A 20,603-nucleotide genomic window follows, 5' to 3' on the forward strand; every position below is an offset into this window, starting at 1 on the left:
CCAGGGAAAACATGCAAAGACTGGGAAAGGTCATACCAGTCTAAATGGATTTGGATGGCGGTCATTTCCTCTGAAATATGACCATTCACTACCACCCATCCCACTTCCATTGGATGTGCTCTGGAAATTATAGCCAAAACATACAGTGTGTATAGTTTTAAAACACTTAATACACAGTTGGCATCCGTAACCAAAATACTTCCTGTCACCCCAACATTCTAGGATGGGCCCTGTAAGAAAGACGAGTACTTTTTTTTTTTTTTTTAGAGGGGGATGCCTGACGGTTACAGCTGACCTGGCCTGTGTGTGTATCTGAGTCCGGCAGGAAAAGGGGAAGCAGCTGCCACTGGAGTTTAAACAAGTCGATAGAGTCCACAGGGGCAAGAGGAAATGTGATTTTTACACACACTTACAGTACATGATGTACCGGGTGCTCATAATATACTGTCCATGACCCATTCAGGATGTGAAGCTTGGTATAACGCACACACACACTCACAAAAAGCTTGGGAATTTCCTGCAATCAACACTTTGCTTTACCAGTGACTTTTATCACTTCCTGTGCTGCCACAAAAGTATAAAGTCAAGTATTCTATTAAAGTTGAGAGTTAATTGAACACCTTTTCACAGAAAACAAACAGTAAAAGTTAAAACTGAAAAAATGATGGTGTCTAGTTTCAGGCTACAAAGTCTATCTCTTCACAAAAATCTCTCAAAATACTGTCCAATGAGGTTATTAGTTGAGGTTGATGACTTTGAATGGAAAAGACTGAGTTCATCCTTTTCCTTCATTCAAACAAGACTAATGGCATATGACACCATCACCGGCACGGCAACAATTTGCCATCTTTTTCCCTTCTGGGCCATCCAAATTAAGGCGCATGGTCCCGTGTATTCCTGGACTTTGTTACTGCTGTCATCCTGTCAGATGTGGCTCTATTTTTTTCTTTTTCTGAGCCAAAGCCTCCTTTTGCCTAAGTGAAAGTTAAACCGATTTTCCTTTGCATGGCCTCCTGAGAGACACGCTTTAACTCCTCTTTCTGGAGAAAATTTTATTGTCCAACACTGCTGTTCATCTGTCTTCTGGGTTTTCCCCCTTAATTCAACCACCAAAACCCAAAAAGCAGAAGTCACTCTGTGTACAATTTTGTACCTCCTGCAACTGACCCCATCATGGGCCAAACAGCTGTTGGAGGGCTGAATACTCTTATAATACTTCCCTTCCGATTGCTGTCCCACTTGGCATGGTGCCTACTGAGATCTCTCGGGACATCTGAAAAGTATCTACCATTGCCGACAATACACGTTTAATCCACTTGGAGTGGAAAGGGCTGGAAGCCAGTCATTATGGATTGGACTTTGTCTTTTGCACTCAATGGCGGTCAATGGAAGCCAATGGCAAGACAAGGTTGGTCGTTAGGTAAATCTGAGAAATCGCATGACCTCTATTTTAAATGTGACTATCGCAGCAATGCTCTCATACAGCTGGGTAAGTTATTTTTGATGAGAGAAAAAACTATGTTTACATTAAAAGGAATGTTTGCACACTCCGAATGTACTACGAGGACATAAAGTTAACTGTTCTTACGTCAATAGAAATTTGTGATGATCAATTAATTATAAAATAGATTTACATTTTTTAGATGGGAAAGTCAAAATAGTAGAAAGATTTAAGTCTCATTTGGAAGTGCGTCCTGTCATTAGGAGGTTGCCAAAAGTAAATTATCGTGGAAAATGTGAAATGATGAGTGAACTTAAACTCAAGATTGTTGACTCAAGAAAGCTGGAAAAAATACATCAAACTCAAATGTAAATATCCAGATGGACACAATGGTAATCTAACACATTTTCTCCATGACTCACATTCATACATAATAAAAATTTCCAGATTGAAGACTATCAAAAAAAATCCTGTCAATGTGATACGCGCGTGACAAGTTTTTGGCAAAGTAATGTAATAAGTAATGAGGATTTGGGCCTGGTCTGGCAGTCTTTAAACACTGTGTTTACCATCAGAACAATGAGCAGACACAAAAGAGAAAAAAGCAGGTTGTCAAGCTGCTAATAATAGCTACTTTGAAACAAAACCTCGCCTAGTAGTTTCATCCACGCTTTGGCAGCCACGTATTAAGGGGAATACGAATTTCACTGACTACTAGGCTAATTAAATCAAATGAATAATTGAAGCATGCCAAACCTGTTTTAGAAAGAAGCAATTACACAGCAAGTCAGTCTGTGGCTATTCCATGCAGTGGGTCAGTCAGTGGTGCATATTCAGCACATCGTAGCAGTTACTGTACCTACAGATTATGTCCAGGCAATTACACTTGTATTACCTGACTGCATGTATGAGCTGTAATGTGCTGTATTTAATCAGAGTAAATTGAAAGAAGCTTTTAATGAAGCACAAATTGAGTGTGAGAAGACTGAGTTGATTTGGAACTACACTGCAAAAAAATCTAATTTATTCTGAATAATTTGTGCTAATTTAAGGTTTTAAATCAACATAATTCAACTTTTTAGGTTCTCATGGGTCACATTTTTTAGCATTTTTAACTTATTTTGTCAAGTTAATATTGTGAATTTTACGTTCTAACTACTTAATGTAAGTGAAGCTTATGTTAAAAATGTAAACATTATGCTTGAGTTATCCTGCAAAAAATAACCCCAAAAAAATAAGAATTGTAAAACATATTATAAAGTGACATTCATAGGTGAAAGGTTGTTCATGAATACAATTGCATATATAGAAAAATACATTTACATAAAACATTTTAAAAATCACTTTTCGAATTGTTAGAAAGAACATTTTTAGTTTATTCTAACATGACGATTCCCAGATAAAAATTATTGTCATTGTGCTAGGGAAGCTTGGAACAGCAAAGTAGCATTTTAATTAATTTTACTGTTTAAGTCTTTTGAGTTATGGAGTGACCAAATATATCAAACTCATACCTCAAGACAGCATTGCATTAAAACTCGATTATCATTTTATTCTGATAGTATTTCCTCCTATTTACTGAGGCACTGCAATATTTCATTGGAGAATATTTATCATTCAAGGAAATTGGACGAGTTATCATTAATTTGCCGGAACCCTCTTCGCCCACTCTAACATATTCTGCAACAGCTAGTTTCCCTTTCGGCCAGGTTTCAATTTACAATTTAATTTGGCTCAATGTCTTTTAAAATTGAAAATAACACACTGGCCAAGGGCCATTAGCTATTATACACCAAGTTGCCCAGCTACAAAACAACACTGACAGAAGAATTTTAGCATTGTGCCCATGAAGCTGTCATTTCACGCCTGTTTGCTACAAACAGCCCAAAATGCCCTGCCATAAATGTGTTGAACTAATAACTTTTGACATATTTTAACACTAACAAAATGAGTAAATTATCCATGTTGATGTTGCACACCATTTACAGCTCAGTGAAATAAAATGGTGGGGACTCTATCCAATTCAATGTCTTTTACTTTTGTCCCTATTGGTCAAAAGGTGCAGGATATGCTAATTAAGCTTTGCCTGATAAAATATTCCCTTGGCCTCTGTGTCTTATTATGACTTCATTGATTGCTGTCCAAGTCCTGCTTCTTTAGTGTCTGATAACGGGGGAAGCGATGGCTAAATGCTTATTAAAAGAAAGCACATGACCTGAGAAGAAAAACTCAACATTGGGCTGTAATCAGTGGATCAGATCTATTTTTTTCTTTTTTGTATTAGATAATTAGTTGCAGACTAATTTAAGGCAGACATCTATCACACTTTTCACAATGAGACAACTTATCAGCTGCTTAACGGACTAAAAGTGGACTCACCTTGTGGAATATGCAAGGCTGGATGAAAAGCATTTCTCCTGACTCACGATTAATTAACCTTAACAGATGAGCAGAGCAAGAGTTAGTAAGGGAGAAAAAAAAGAAACAACTTTACATCAAAACAGTTATTTAAATGGGTTTTTAATTCTTAAAAAAAACTTTGTACATGGGTATAAAATGTGGTTGAACACTTATAAAAATGACAGTTATGTTACTTATTTTTGCAAAAAATATTTCATATAAACGGTATTATTACTTTGTTCCTTCATACATTGGTTTTGGTGAGCACCAGAAATCCGAAAGTATTAAAAAAAATTAAAAAAAACAAGATCTCTGGTATGTACCTTCAGCTTATATATCATTAAAAAAGTGTGCAGAATTTTAAGCTATGCAATTATGCACTTATTGCAAAAGGTTTGCTTGTTCAAAGTGAAATTGACAACAAACGTTCTAGAAACAAAACATAAAAAATGAACTCAGTATGCCAAAAAAGTTCCAGGAGAATGTTCCAAAAACACAAACTGGTGATTTGGTGAATCCAAGTGTTGATTTCATTTTGACTTCCATAATAAATTTGTTGCACAGCTATTTTGCTTTTGATTTAATTAAACCTTATTTTCCATTGCAATGTCTAATTAAGCAGCTTTGGGAAAATACAAATTTGCATAGTGACAAGCAGGATAAAAAAAATATGTGGATGCCTAGACCTTTTGAAAGTAAATGAATCTTGGTCATTTAAAAAGCACTAGTGTGCTACTACAGACTGAAAGCTCTGACAGAGAATGTGCAATACACTGTGAACCTGTCCAGGAACTTTTCTGACATACCTTGTGTCACGACAAAAACTCTTAATTAACCTTGCCAATAACAGTCCATTTCTCACATAAGAGTTTTATTCCCAACTCTATCACTATTTACTTTTTATAGAACTTTTTTTTATATAATCGTACCGTCGGTGTGGCTAATTTTGACAGCGAAATCGCTGCTAAAATGAAATGTTTCAGTGGAGTTTTATGATGAAAATGTCTTTTTTTAACGTTAATACTGCTAAAACTAGGAAAAATAGATGTGACCACAGGTTAAAATGCTTATTTGTGTGAAGTGACTTTTCAGCGAGTGGTTAAACGCTGTGAGGACACTAAGTGCACTTTTCGGCTCGGTTCATTTGCGCACTTGAACACATCACCAGTTGAAGAGATGAATTTCGAGTATCTGGACAGATATGACAAAAGCTTTACAACTATCCTATTCAGGTAAGTCTTTAAAAACTGATGCTGAAATCTTACTTTGGTGTACGGGTACATTAAATTAGCTGTAAAAACAACCAAATTAATTAAATCTCATGTTGTTGTTGCTAAGAAAACAGCACATTTACAACAGTAAATGAGTTAAAGCGTTATGTGACTAAAGGTTTTCGTACATTCGTGTAGATATTTCAAGATAAAAAAATAACTATTGCATATTCACATTAGAAAAGTGGTTAAAACTATGTATCATTTTCAAAATGCAATCATTAAGTGCAGTAGGTTTCAGACTTTGTTATGCTAGTCTATCCAAAAAACGTGAAAATACCAATCATAACGCTGTTAGGTGTGACCGTATTCGGTGGTAAAGCGGACCCAATTAAATTCTGGTCCTGGTGATAAAGCGTGACGAAGTAGTAATGGGGTTCATTTGTGACCAAAATCAGCAGATTAACTGATATTTCCCTCCTGTGAGAGCAGACGTGGTTTGAAATTGACAGACGGATTGTATAGTGTGTTAATATGACTTGAAACAACATGATATTGTGAAATATGTCCTGCTATTAACCTCCATTGTTTAGCTTGTGGGTCTACTTCAAACCTTGTGTTTGATATCGACAGCCATTGGAAATTATACAACAAAAAGCTTAGATTTTCTTTTGATTTGGGGATTTTTTTTTTCAACCTACACAGCTGCGGTCATGCCATTCTTCTGTCTTGGGTTGGTTTGCGGTTGATGTTGCGGGCGTCCACTTTCCCCAGTGTAGATGTACTGTTCTGGATTGGGATCCACAAGGTGCCTAGAGGAATATAATTTGCTCTCACATTAAAGTTGCACAAGCTAAGTGGAATTCCTGGACTATAAAAATAGAATACCTGATTTATGATGACTTGACATCAAGGGTGTATTAATGCATCGCTCTCGACATATACAATTATTGGTTCAAATTGATTGAAAAGCTTGAAATGTTGAACAAAAAAACTCTTCATTGAAATGTCTGAAAGTCTTCATTAAAATGTCTTACCTCCCAAAAGATTCCAGTCAAATTCTATTAAATTCAATTAAATCATAACACATGAATGGAGGAGAGCTTTGTATTATCAGCAAATACATTGTGTTCTCATAAAATATGTATGATTCACCTCTACAGTACACCTCATTCTATAATCCCACACTGTGCACTATTGTAGCATTCTATGATCTGTTTTCCCAGTTATTTCATCTCAAACTATAATATCAAATCATCCATTAGTAGCTAGAGGCATGCTCACACTCAAAGTGAACTTACCTGTAACCTCCTCTGGCTGCAGTTCCACGGGTCATTGTGTCATACCGTGTTCCCCGAAGCGGCGGGGTGGGTGATGGGGGCACATCCTGCCGCAAGGGTCCTCTGTGTTGGGAGCTGAGGGCACCAAACTAGCAGTAAGTAAGCATTGTTATGACAACTCCTAGGACAGTATTTATATTTCCACTCATGTGGGAAAAAATGGTGGCTAGATAAAGAAATTATGAGGTGTATCCAAAAGGTTCCAGGTCTCGTGCGACATACTATTTATTCTAGACACGAACAGCATTAAAATGCATGTGAAAACTTTTCGTTTCATTCAAAATAAACCTTTAATGACAGCGAGACTGCAACTTTTCAGACACACCTCTTCTGAGTTTTGGATCACGTTTTAAGAAGACACTGTTGCATTCAATTACCTTGGCTGGGGGTAAAAACCTGAGTCAACTCCCCGAGGGTCTGCTGGTCGTGAGTAAGGCTGACTAGGGGGGTAGTTGGAGAAAGATGGAGGGGATTGGGAGCTGGGGTTGAGGTAGGATGGGGCCTTGTGGTAACCTTGGGGAGCGCCAATGTAATGACCTGACCAGGGATTCATGGTGTACTCAGCTGGATCCAATGGACCTCGCCTGGAAAACCAAACATGACAAATGTTGGATTCAGACAATGCTAATTTATCATTTAACACGTGGGTAGTTCATTTTCAAAGGCGATATTTAAACCATTCCTTCAATGTGTTACTGACACTTCACATGTCAGTGTCTTAAAAGTTGTGTGTGACCTTAGGGGTTTCATTTTATCGATATTGATAGCTTTTGCCCAGTGGAAAGTAAGTGTGATACACAGATGGGGCCATCAAGTATCTAATATAATGGCAAGTTGCAATATCTCAATGTCACTTCATTCTGTAACATGTCGTTATTTCCCTAAGACATGATACGGATTTTGGTGACAGGTTAATGTGCATCAGATGTTCAGTACGATTTGTTTTAAGAGTTAAGAGTGTTATGACCAAATCTGCCAGAAGCTATGACAGATCAATCTTGAACGTCAAGCGGTCGGTACACATATCAGTGAGCCAGTCCGTCTCTTACTGTTTGGCCTGACAAAGACGAAGTCACTAGAGATAAGAGTGGGGCAAAGGAGAAGCTAGATAGGCAGATGCAAGAAAACGGTATACCAAGAGGAACTTCATGCATTTAAAACAAATGACTGCAGTAAACATAGGAAGCAAACTGGTATAATTTGATGGATTTATGTGTCCATTATATCTATATGTATAAGAAAAGGAGAAACAAAAGAACACCAGAAAAAAAATGCTGTTCCAGACTTGCCTAAAAGGTTACTTTCAGATTTCACAATAATTCAAAGTATTTAGCTGGCAGGTAAAAACTAATTAGTTGTTCAGTCTTTCAGTCTTGTGAGAGAGGCGATATTAGTAATGGAGTGGAAATCCCGTCAAAATCTGTAGGGAATCAATTGTAAATCAGTGGCAAGTTTGGAATTCTCCCTCAAGGAATCACGTCACGACTGCACAGCAGCTGGGGATTATGGGGCAATAATGAGAGTGGAAGCCATTACTGGGTGGTATTTACACACATGCATGCATCCAACCACATGCATACACACAATTGTTGCAGCTATAAAATGCCAGCCCATATAGAGTACATACGTCAAGAAACCGCAAATTAAACTTTCCAAGTCACACCCTCCAACCCAAAATAATCTGTGAATGACGTGTTTGTGGGGAAAGTGGTAGAACACAGTACCCACATTTAACTCATTAACGACAATGGACGTCAAACGGAATGGACAACTCTTGCCGTCACTGGAAGCCGATGTCTCACCCATAAAATAATTTGTCAGTTATTGAACACAAAGGGTGAAATACCAAAACCAGATGCAGAGTAGGGGCAAAATATTAGTTGTAAAGTTGAAAGAATAATTGGTAACACAGCCCGCTAAGCCAAGGACTCAGACAGTGTTTTGCAGTAACGTGAGACTTTCTAGTTCTGAGGGATTTCAGGTTTGCAATGGATTTGGGAGTAAACACGGTAGATGTTATATCACTTCCTGACCAGCCTTTCTCGTTCACTCACTCGCACGCAGGTACACTTTCACCTACCCTTGTAAAAGTGCTGCCTACAGCGGTTACCCGGGTGTAAAGACGTGGCTGCTCCTACAAAAACAAGTCGTGTTTATAAAGATGATTTTGTGAATGTTGCACAGAAGCCTGGTCTGCAGAAAATCCTAATTCAAATCTACCAGATGATTTTTCTAAAATTGTTAAACCCCAAGTATATGTAAGAGGAAAAACAAGTGAGAGGGAATAATGAGGTAAAGAGCAATAGTGAAAATAAAAATAAAAACTTGCTGTTCTGTGATTATTTCGTATAAATATACTCATGTGAAAATGACACAGCAGTTCACTTTCCTAATGTGCAACTCGTGTGTTTTAATCCCATAGGCAGCACAGGGCAAACAACATAGTGATAAAAATCTACTTCCCCCGTTATCTGTTGTGCATCACTATTACGTTTAATACAACATAAATCCCTTTACAGCGTAGTCTTTGAGGAAAAACTATGCGCATACGGAATGCAATTTCAAGCGTAATAGCATTTTTTCCTTCCTTGGGTGGACTGGGCAGAACACATTGCGGAGAGAAGAGGCTTTCAGTAAGATTGGCAGTTGCCTTTGTTGACTAAACTAAACCACGCTAAGCTGCTCCGTGAAAAACCTGGCCAGGTAAGGAATTAGGAATCTTGGGACTGTATGTGTGAGTTGTGACAAAAGCTAATCTGGGCGAATAAAAAAACCTTACGAGTGACACCTGAAGCAGCAGAGATAGGCAGAAGCCAAATAAGACATTAATCTATTTTGCTACTTATGGCTAAGTGATTGCACACCCTGTGTGTTTGTGTGAGATGGTCTCTTGTTAGTTCAGCTGCCAGGGAGATTTGTGTTGGTGCTTGGGTGCTGGAGGCCCTTAAACCTGCCTTGATCTTTGACCCCGCCAAGTCACACGATACTCCATTAGCTCCTAACTAACACTTATTTGGGTCAAAGTCTTGAGAATATTTTCAAGAAGAAATTAGGAACATACCAAATGAGGGGAAATATTGAACAATGTGTGAGCGAAGACTAACAAACAGTTGGTCACCGAAAACCTTGGAAAGAGATTGGAAAACTGCCTGAGATGACAGTTTCCAGATGAACAGAAAATGTTGAGGATTCAAAGGACGCATAGAAATATCTCAAAGCACAAATTTGAATAAAGGAGTTGGGCCAGATCATTGTTTTTGTTGGAGTGTGCCAATAAGGGCTGCTAGCTATAATCGACAATTATTTGACGGACAAATGAATCGATAGCTGGTGATAGTGACAAATAGTTTAAAGAGGCTCTGGAAAACAAAAACATACATATTTACTTTTAAATGTATGTTTTTTAAAATGAAAATCATGTTTATCAATAACAAATATTTCAAATTTCAACAATAAACATATTATAAACATACCATCTAATATCTGTAGTCCTCAATATTTCATTGAGAACTACTGAAATGTCTGAGTGAAAAAAGATGTCAGGAACCATGTTTTTTTTTTTTGTGGGCCACACAAATGTGGCGAGGTGAAAGATAAAGCTTGAAAAAAAATCCACTTAAATAAAGGTTGAGTAAATACAGCTGGTGAAAGGAGGAGCATGGGCTTAAAGTTCGGCCATGCTGAAGGTCAATCTCCTCAGACGGTCAATTGAAGTTTAAACGTAGAAAAAGAAAAACACACTTGAAGGGCCTTCTATCCGTCTTTGTCAATAAAGCTCTGTCAAATATGATTAATTCACCAAGAAATTATGAATCACAAAGTGGTCTGTCCAGGAAGCTAACATGATTACATTCCCTAGTGAATGCTAGAGTGTGCACACGCTGGTATCGAGTTTACGTATGTGCGAGGTGGACTGTAAAGGGGGGAAACTGCAAAAAGAATACAGTCCACAGTGAATGAATACAAAATGTATTCCATGAAAGAAAGAAAAGGGAGAAGGGCAGGGGACAAACCTATTATAGGAAAGAGAGAGGAAGCGGAATGAGGGCCTTCCAGATGGTCGGGGACCGTTGCCTCGGAAACACAGAAGAGGGCAGAACAATAGAGATTTGGAGTGCTGGTTCACAAAACATCATAATACTGCAATGCCAGTTGGAAAATGTTTGTCAAAGCGTTGGCCAAAAAATACTCAACGGTACCTCATTAAGTTGTAAAGATAAATTCAAATGAGTTCTTAAAAAGATGAAAATTGTTTAAAATATGTCAGATGTCAGTGAACGATCATGTTTCGTTGTTACTGACAACGTTAGACATTCAATTTATTTGAACTGGCTGAAGCTGGCAGCCAACGACTTCATTTAACACATCATAAGGTTTTAGTATTTGGGGAAAAAAGTCACATTAGAAGCCATGTTAGTTAGCTGAGGACTGTAATACTCAGCAGTCATTCTCGAATCATGCAAAAACAAAGTTGCTCTAAAAATGAGACGTTTTTACATTGATCAAACAGTCATTTTGGCATACACTACCTTACGGCAGGCTGCGAAAAGAATGACAGTGATTGAGTTCCAATCCATTTGGTAGAAAGAAAGACAAAATCCTTTCGGATTTTTTTTGCTACTTAATATCACGCTTTGCTTTTGTGATATTTTAATATGAACAAATGACTAGACATGATTTGCTCCATTAACTCATTGACGGACAAATCCAAGCTGTTTTTACATTGACCACACACTACCTTTGGCATATTACCACTTACAAACTAAGGAAATACTTCAAAAGCCTTCTCACTGATCCAACGACTAATGATATTTCATAAATGTACTCATTCATTGCCATTGGCGCAAATAGACATATCCATTTACCCCAGGATAAGTGCTGCAAAAAAATTCTTGTATTTGAAAGTGGAAAGAATAACAACCAGCTAAGCAAGCTTCAGTATAATTTAACATACATGTACTTCATTCTGTCTCTGGTCCCAAACAATAACACCACAAGATCCATATTGTCACCCTTGAGTATCACAGATCGGAGTCCCCATTAAGATAATTGTCTAAATTGGTCATATCCAACGTAGACACAAATTGAGTTAAAAGCAAAATAAACCCAACAGATATATGAGTCTGTAACAGCTGTAATATAATCATATTAGCTTGACTTTGTAAGTATCGGTACTGGTTTAGGTCATGTAGGCCCAGTAGGTTTAATTGGTTGTATTTGAGCTTGAAAGTATCAGACCTTACCACTTAGAATGTATAGTTGGTGACTTCCTGAAACATCATAAGATCCATGACCGGTACTACATACAATGAAACTACCTCAATTATTTCACATCTTGAGCCAATGAAGGTCCTGTAATGTTTTCAAGCTGGTGTATTGTGCTAGAAGTGTGATGTCTTTATAAATATTATTTGTAAAATTAAAACACCAAAAAAATACAGCGGCTGGTAATTTGGTACATGAAAAGTTTTCAAATAGTGGAGGCAAAGGTTAAGGAAGTACCTTGAAAACCAGGTGAGGTTCTCAACAAGGCCGACATTGAAAGAGGCAAAGTCATTCACTCTGCACTCTGCAAATTTGACAGCAACAAAAGAAGAAATTAATGAGGATAAACGATTTCATATTACTTTGGAGATTTATATCGTTAACTTTCAGAGGACTATGTTCATAATCATTCTCTGGTTCACCTAATTTTGGCAATGAAAAACACTTAAGAGAGGGAAGGAAGGCTTTTAGCATGTCCTTTATAGCGAACAAATAACAAGGGTCCTGATGAGTCCAGACCCAGTACAAAAGAAAAAAAAAAACTGTGGACAATGGTGTGGCCTATGCAGCGGTGGTAAAGTGGTCTGGGAAAATTTCGGGCCTGGTTGGGAGGTCTTGTCAAGAGAGATTGAGAGAGGCAGAAAGAGTGAGGACATTCCATTTCCTTTCTCTGCTAAACACAAGCAAAGAATGCCACCTTTTTTAATCCGCCACGAGGAAAAAGTGTTTGTGATGTTTGAGATGGGGATTTTGAAGCAGAAAGCTCAAAATAGACTAAACAAAAACACATCTAAAAAAGATATAGACAAAGCAGGTCAACAAAACAGCATGCACTTCTCATGAGTAACAATCAAATTATCATTCTAATGAGGAAATGACAGCCTTCCCGGAGACCTGAACGACATGTCTGATTGGCGAGTTAAATCCAATAAGACTGATAACAAGGAAAAATGGGACTGGGTGTTTGGCTAATCTAATTGGGTCAAAGCAGCTTTTCAAACAACAGATGGCAATCACCAACAAAAATCATTGGATATAATAAGCACAATAATACTAACTTGGGAAAAAATGTAATGTGCTTTAGAAGTTGAACAAAACTCAAGACAAGGCAAGCAAAAAACAAATAAAATCAGTGAATACAGCATTTAACATGTAAAAATTAACTAAGGAAAAGTGCTTATTCTTATCCATTGCAGCTTGTCATATGATAATAAGATGCAAGTATAACTATTACCATTATTTTACATTATTATTATTGAATAAAATTATAAATTGGTAGACTTGGAATTTTAAGTTCTGTCATATTTTTATGTTGATTTAGTTATTTTTACAGTGCATTTCCCTAAGCACTGACGTTAGTACCATATTGTTGTCTCAATTTGCATTCAGATACTTTCTCAGTGTCAAACGTTTGCAGGAAAGTATATAGTTTTACATCATTAACATAATGTTATGTAGCATGTACAAAAGATGTCTTGCATCAATGTTTAAAAAAAAAAAATTCCAAGGCCACAGGGAATTGATTCTAAGTCTTGCCATGGCTGATCCACTCGGCAATTGATTTCTACTAAAGATTACTGGGTGATTGGTATCGATTGAGGAAGTCTCCTACTGACACAGCCGTATCTTGCTTTGACTAATGTCTACTGTATCTGTCCTGGTCAAACCACTTCAAATTAGCAAAAGCACCTTGTCCAAGCCTGAAAAGAAATATCCCTGAGCCCGCAAAAAAATAGCTTCACGGAGTATGAGCAAGACAGTAGGATATGGAATATATCAAAAATAGGAGATCCTGGGTCACCATGGTAAGGATAGAAATTCTATGCTGCCCATAATAAAAGTCAACATAGCAGCAACATGATGTTTAAGCTCTCATGTGCAGGTAGAATCACCACATGTTGATTTAGCTCTATGCTTGTTTACAGATCAAACTCGCTCTCTACAGGGGACTATTTTTCCAGTATAATGCAGCACTCTTGAGATAAAAGCAGGGACTTGTGAGAAAGTGGTAAAATACAGATAGGTGTGATGTGGAGGAGCGGAGATGAAGAGTGGTAGGAGGTAAGAAATTGGCAGTGATAAAGACAATTTCGTTATCAGTTTCCTTGCTTCTCCTTTCAGTTGTACAGAGCTTGCTACAAGTCCTATGTATTTTCTCTTTTAATTTTATTGAGACTAATTCAACTATAATCTCTTGTTTGAAAAAGAACATTTTATGAATTTGTATTTCCTATTTCAAATACTAGACCGCTTTGCTGGCCTGCCTTTAGCTTTGATTACTGCACACATTCACTGTATTTCACTAAGATTTCCAACTTTGTGGAGGTCCTCATTACATTTAGTGCTTTTCTAGCCACTAAAACCAAAATGTGAAACAGTGTCTTGAATGTGTGAGCGCATGCGTGTCCAATTTCTGCAGGCTTTTCAAAGCGACAGCAAGACCCCCTAACTATCATCACTGTTCGCGGCCCCATCTGCTAAAGTCATCATCAGCGCAGACACTTTGCCTCCCTCGCTCTCACACACATGCGCAGACACACATGGAAGAGGTGTGAAAAAACCATCCCTCAGCATTTTAACTGAGATGGGAACCAGACCATACTTGTTATTTTTGTACTTCTGTCTCCCATTCTGTTACTTGACGTTCTCTCTTTAGAATGCATGTAAATAGCAGTCTTGTATAAAATACCTAAAACTGATACGTAGGAAAAGGTACCTATATGTTGTGGGATAGTATCAGAGTACAAATTATTCAGATATCTAGTTGGCACATCTGGCTCAAAGTTCTGAGATCGAGGGTACAATACTTGATCGATTCAGGTTTTCATGTATGGATTTTTTTTTTTAAATAGCCTCCATCCTTGAGATAGCTAGTCTAAAATTACCAGCAAGTTCTTCCAAAAATATCCGCCGTCACATAAATCTGTCATGCAATATTGGCAACTAAAACAACAACAAAACTGCATAAACATGACAGCAAAGTGTTAATATATTATATAAGAAATAAATACTTTTTTTAGGTAAAGCTTTAGAATAAACTCAATGGAAATGAAATCAGTTTGCATTAAAGTTCGAATAAACATTTCCATTGCGTTACAAGATAAGAAAAGGAAAGGCAAACTTGTCATGATGAAAAGTTGTAACCCTAGACCAGTTCTACTGACTAAATTGACAAAATTATGCAATCTATCTTTAGACACAATTTAAAAAATGGTTTAGTTGATAGTCTTGAAAAAAAAATGAATAGAGATTGAAACATGAAAAAGGAGAAATGAAGATAATTAATGCAAAATAGCTGCAAATAAAGGAAATGAGTCCCAGCTTGGACACTGAGGCTTTGAAGAAGCAAGTCTGTGGCTTGAAAACTGAAACCCTAGAAAGTCGTGAGTGACTGATGATGCATAGAGAATATAGTATGTCCACAACTGTGTTTCCCATTAAGAGTAACACGTGTAAATAGTGGCTGAGCAGCTGCAGCCCATCACTTGTCTTCAGCACGACAAACATCTTACTTGGACTTTTAACAATTCATGACTTTACAACATAACAAAACAAAGCTTAGTGGTAACCCCATGTTGATTCTTGTCTGTAAATTGGGATTGTTTTTCTATTTTGGGAAAAGAAACCAGGCAAACTTTGGAGTTTTGTTTTATATTTGTTAACAAGGAGAATACATTGCCTTCTTTTAGTCAACTAAAAATTGGTATGTGAGAAACAAGCATCTTTCCGATGTTCCATTAAGTTAATTTAACACAATACAATCATTATTTTTTCCCCCATAGTTCACACCATCAACCAAAAGAAGATTCTCTGCTACTTTTTATTCTAACTTTCCGCTTTTTGTTAACACACAAAAACCCAAACCAGAAATAGGCTTGTTTACCAATTTTTCTTGTTCCCAAATTAGAAAAATAAATGTCTGCAAGATACACCAGTCAATGTTGAACAATTTGCAATGTGTGTAAGAAAATAAAATTAAATTAATTACCTTGGTAGGGAGGCATACTGACGCTCAACATCTTCATATTGTGGCGCCATTCGTGGATCTTGTCCTCTGCTTGGAATCTGCAAAAAAAATTCAATTGCCGTCAATGGCAGAGCAATTTGTGTTAAATAGCAAAAATGTCCACGTAAAGATGGTGAATGCGTACGCACTTTTTAGCTTGTACATTTTAGTGTGTCTGAGTGATAAGGATGTCATTTAGGCTTGACAAAAGCTGGCTTTTAGGGATTTTGCATTGGAAACTACAGAGAAGTTGGAAACGGCAGATAAAGTTACTTTAAATATGTGCATATGTTCACTAAAACTCATACGTGATTAAATTCATGTTTCATTTCCGAATAGAAGGGGAAAAAAATCTTCCTCAACAAATCCCGAACTGCAACAGAATACATTTGCGATTATGCCAGTCTATTCAGGAGGGATATTTGAGCATTAGCCTGAAAGACTCCAACCAAACCCGAGACATCACAGAACCCAAAACGTAGAGTAAAACCCACGTAATTGTGTAAATATAACATATTTTCTTAACAAACTTTGGTATAAGTATGGCCCTTGATTCCTTTAATAATTGATTATCTATCACTTGATCGCAGCTCTATTTGGCAGACATAATGAATGACCCTCGTAGGAAAGCCTAACTAGAACGTAGCCCGCGACCTCTGGTGTGAGGTGATCCAACTGCAACTAACCTTTCTGAAGTAGACATTGCCTTTGCCAGCACAGCTCACGACACACAAAACCAAATACGAGCATAAAGCTTGTTTACACACATTAGAATAAAGAATAATATTACCATAACATCCAAAAGAACCGAACAAAGGGATTGGTGAAGGGCTTGCACGTGTTGTAAAGAGGGAGAAAGACAAAAGATTCGAGCTTTAACGGAAAACTCGCTTCCTCTCCCTTCAACTCACGGTAATATTGTCAACATAAAAGGTTCTGAGCGTGAGATATCACATGCATCCGTTCCACTCTGCATTCAAGGGAATGATGCCAGGAGGGATATAAAACACATTTTCTGGCCGTACTTCCTTTAGAACACCTGTCTTTATAGCTCTAATATCTCAGGTAGACAGACGTGGGATATTAGCGGGGAATAGATATGTGGAGTGAATGAATGAAAGGGTATTAGTTGGAGAAGAAAGGAGAAAAGAGAGATTGCATGAATGAGAAGTAAATGAGCCGGAGCGATTGAAATACATAGAAGGGATATAATGAAGCCACTGAGCGAGAAGGCAGTGGGAGGAAAGACATGAGAGGTGGATTAGAAAAGGAGGGAGAGGAGAGAATGGGGTGAAGGCAGGCCTGACAGCGTAGCGAGGTGATGGGAACATTAACAAAATGATTGCAACAAGATAGCTCAAGGGTGAGCGAATACGAGAGGGTGGGTGACTACAACGACCAACAGATAGGTGAGGGAGATGATTAAAACCGGCAGTGAGTGATCACGTTTCAGTGCCAGCAATCTTAGGCCAAATGGAATGGACGTCTATCGTCGTCAGTGCCAGGAGCGAAGAGGTCGGAGGAAATAGAATGAATGCCAAAGTTTAAGTTGGGAAAGCAAAGTTGTTTGTTTGGGTGGTGTTGGAAAATGGCAGGCAAGAGAGTCGCTAATTTTACATTCAAAGTGAGATTCATTAAGGTCAAGATGACATTTTTTTATGTGTATAGTGGAGTATAGTAAATATATATCGTATAGAAACATCTTTCAAATGACAGTGGTGGCCAACTATTCACATTGAGAAAATGGTTTATAACAGGGAGTTAACAGGTTTTTGTAAACAATGCGTTTACATGGCCTTGCATGATTACTGCCAAAAAGCAGATAATGAGAGGGTGATAGGCGCCACATAAACATACATTACATATATACTACACTTGTTAACTTTGAATACATTTATAAATTTGTCTCTGTTTACTTCAAGTTATTTGGCACTACCTAATGCACTGAGTTATGGTGTCCCAGCGTTAAATAATGCCAGGGGATAAACAAACAGCTTCAAGTGTTTCAGAAGGCTTGAACTGATGATCTCCAAAGTAAGCAATTACGACAATTGCTGAAAGTACTAAAGCTGGGCTATATTTATCACCAGAAGCCACAGAGATGGAAGTGAACAGCTATTTTTTAGGGAAGACATGTATGCTTTACATATATACTTCGACCTAAAAATGTGTGTGGGTATTTCTCCCACCTTCATATTTGTGGTTTGTGCTGCTTTAAAGTCAGTTTAACAGTATGGAGGGGGAAAAATGTGTTTATACCAAAGCACACAGATGGTTGTTTAATGCCAAAGTAAAGGGCAAGTAAACAAAAACACATAACCGTAATGAATGTACTTGATTTAGTTGGTAATGTAGAGATCCAGTAGATGTGGATTTTATAGCAGCGCGTATTATTAGCAACATTAATCAGGCCACAGTGAAATATAGAGTCTACCTATTCTAGTTAAGGAAATATAACGGCAATGATTGGCAGGGGAAGGGTTCAACATCCAAATCCATTGACATCATCAGTGCAGGTCAAACAGCACATTTTGGAAACTGCTTCAATTTGCCAGATGCTGTCGAAACCATGTCCAAAGGTTTTTATACAGACAATCTTTTTGCACATAATCAGACCTCAGTGTGACCCCGCAAAGCACAAATGCAGGGTTGCAGACAACCTCAATGAATCCTACTAGGAGGCTCCCAATTATTCATGATATGCTACTACTCTGTGAATTATTCATACTCTGGCCAAAATTGGAATTAAAGTGAATTTGTATCTAATGCTTGGGATAATGCCAGAAATACCAGGGCATTTGGTAACGTAAAAGAAAATAGCACAAATAAATAGAGGGTAAAAAAGTAGCGATGTACTTTGATTGGAATTTGAAGTCCAGTCATATTTGGTTAGGAGAAGTCGTCGAGTATTTATTCCCGACAGCTGTGTACCAACTACTGGTAACTCTAATAGATGATCAGTAACTAGGAAGTCATTCGTATTGGTTTTGAAAAGAGATATCGTAGTACCATATTATAGAGAATTTTAAAGGGGTATTAAGTATTCATGTGAGATAAACTTTCATGCAACAGTTAATTTTCAGACCCTCATTATCAATTCCAGACTTTACCATATACAACATATATCCTGTCTGTATGAATTATTTTTCTACTGTTACAAGTTCTTCAACTACACAGCTCCATATCCATTTCATAGCAGAGTTAGGAAGAAGTCATCAAGAACATGCTATTTATTTTCTTTCAATGGACTCTACATTGTATTTCATACTGACAGGCGTATCTCAATTTAAGCTCATTTCTCTCAGTCCAATGCTTAACTGCCTAAGTGAAATAGTCCTCAGAGTCCTACCAAACGCCTTGTCTCAGCATACACACTTAATCAAGGTTTTTATGTTCCTCATGTGAATCATCATATACCATAGACCTTGAGTCCACATGCGTGCATCCATTTTAACTAGGAAGGCTAGCTGTGAGCAATTGTTTCAGATCATTTGCTGCCAGCATCTTCCTCTCAAAATGAATTGGACGTCTATCACTGCCAGAAGACAATGTTGCTATGTTTATTTTTAAACGTGCCATTCCTTATAACATTTTAATCTACAGTATCAGAACTCCTAAGAAAGTGATACTTACTGTAGGTGATGTTGCTGCACATATTAATAGGACAAAGTATAGTTTGTTGAGTAAAGTTTTGAAACCAGAAGTCTCAGCACCTGGCAAAGTGATTGCTGAGTCACTGCTATTGATCAACAAGCCAGTGAAATCTCGGCAGACATACACCATTAAGGTCACTTTGCACTATTGAACTGTAAAATCTCACTTAGAGAAATGGCAGGGCGTGGCGGAAAGGCCGGATGGTGAGTAACAACAACAAAAAATATGCATCTCAGATCAACGTAGCAGAAGGAGACTATTAGGGTGAATATTTAATAAGTGAATTGCGTGATTTTTGCTTTGATCTTTAACAATGCACACCAGGGATGTTTATTCACAAATGTCAAAGCCGCTCGCAAGTAGATGGCCAGGACTTAAAACTGGAGCATGCTTAAATGTCACAGCAGTTAAACTCGTGGTACAATTAAGACGACGAAAGGTCAATTCCTCCAAATGTGTGCAGCCTGGAGAGTCTTCTGAATACAATTAATATAACTGACCAGTGAACAAGATATGACAACTGGAATATTAAATTTTGGGAAAAAATTTAGCTGATGCGTTGCACTGCTGGTCGGTAAACCTCTGAGGGTCCATTGCGATTAATTGTTTGGCTGGTCACTTCCTATTGATCTTGGGTACTTTGTGCATAACTCACTCTGCTCTACTGTACATAAAATATATATTTATAAGAGTTGGTTGTTTTTTTTTTAAATGAATAAATAAAAGCTAAAAATGTGGAGCTCCCAAGTGTGGAGAGAGGAAATAAATGGTAGTTCGAAGGAAGGTAAGGTGATAGCACAGGAGATAGGATTAGTCTCTGCAAGAAATCCTGTTGAAAAATGAGCACAACACACCATAACTAATACACAGGCAGTAACACGAACTGTATATCTATATACTGACACATAAGTTTAAAGCTCACACACTGGTTTTTCCAAACTATAGTGTTCTCCACAGCTGAGCTTGTCCTTGAAAACGCAAGGTGGGTAGTTGATAAGAGGCGAAAAAGAAAGCCAGTCAGAGGTGATGGTGGAATATATAGCACTATAGAGAGAGGGATCAGGAGAAGAGGTGGAGTTAAAAGTGAGGAAAGATAATTTACTTTTCTCTAAGCTTCCTCCCTGCCACCCAGATAGTATATCCCTGTTCTGCTACCCCCCACTTAGCAATGAGCACCCCTGAATGTGTCCGTCTGTCTGTGACCGCCTGTCTGTATCTGTCTGTCTGTCTGTCTTACCCCAAACTATTCAACTTCAAAAAGTTCCCCTTTGAGGATTACGTGGAAC

General features: G+C 37.7%; 1 protein-coding gene across 1 annotated transcript in view; it reads right to left on the minus strand.

The window, feature by feature from the left end:
* Positions 1-3,944: 3,944 nt before the first annotated feature.
* Positions 3,945-20,603, minus strand: part of LOC144204423 (partitioning defective 3 homolog B-like) — a 71,498-nt gene continuing 54,839 nt past the window's right edge. The window contains exons 24-27 of the mRNA XM_077728418.1: positions 15,646-15,722; positions 6,770-6,976; positions 6,354-6,467; positions 3,945-5,864 (exon numbers count right to left, since the gene is read on the minus strand). Coding sequence (XP_077584544.1) covers positions 5,750-5,864; positions 6,354-6,467; positions 6,770-6,976; positions 15,646-15,722 — 513 coding nt within the window. The 3' untranslated portion in view covers positions 3,945-5,749. The remainder of the gene's footprint in view (positions 5,865-6,353; positions 6,468-6,769; positions 6,977-15,645; positions 15,723-20,603) is intronic.

The sequence above is a fragment of the Stigmatopora nigra genome, chromosome 11, assembly GCF_051989575.1.
Source record: "Stigmatopora nigra isolate UIUO_SnigA chromosome 11, RoL_Snig_1.1, whole genome shotgun sequence".
Taxonomy (NCBI): domain Eukaryota; kingdom Metazoa; phylum Chordata; class Actinopteri; order Syngnathiformes; family Syngnathidae; genus Stigmatopora; species Stigmatopora nigra.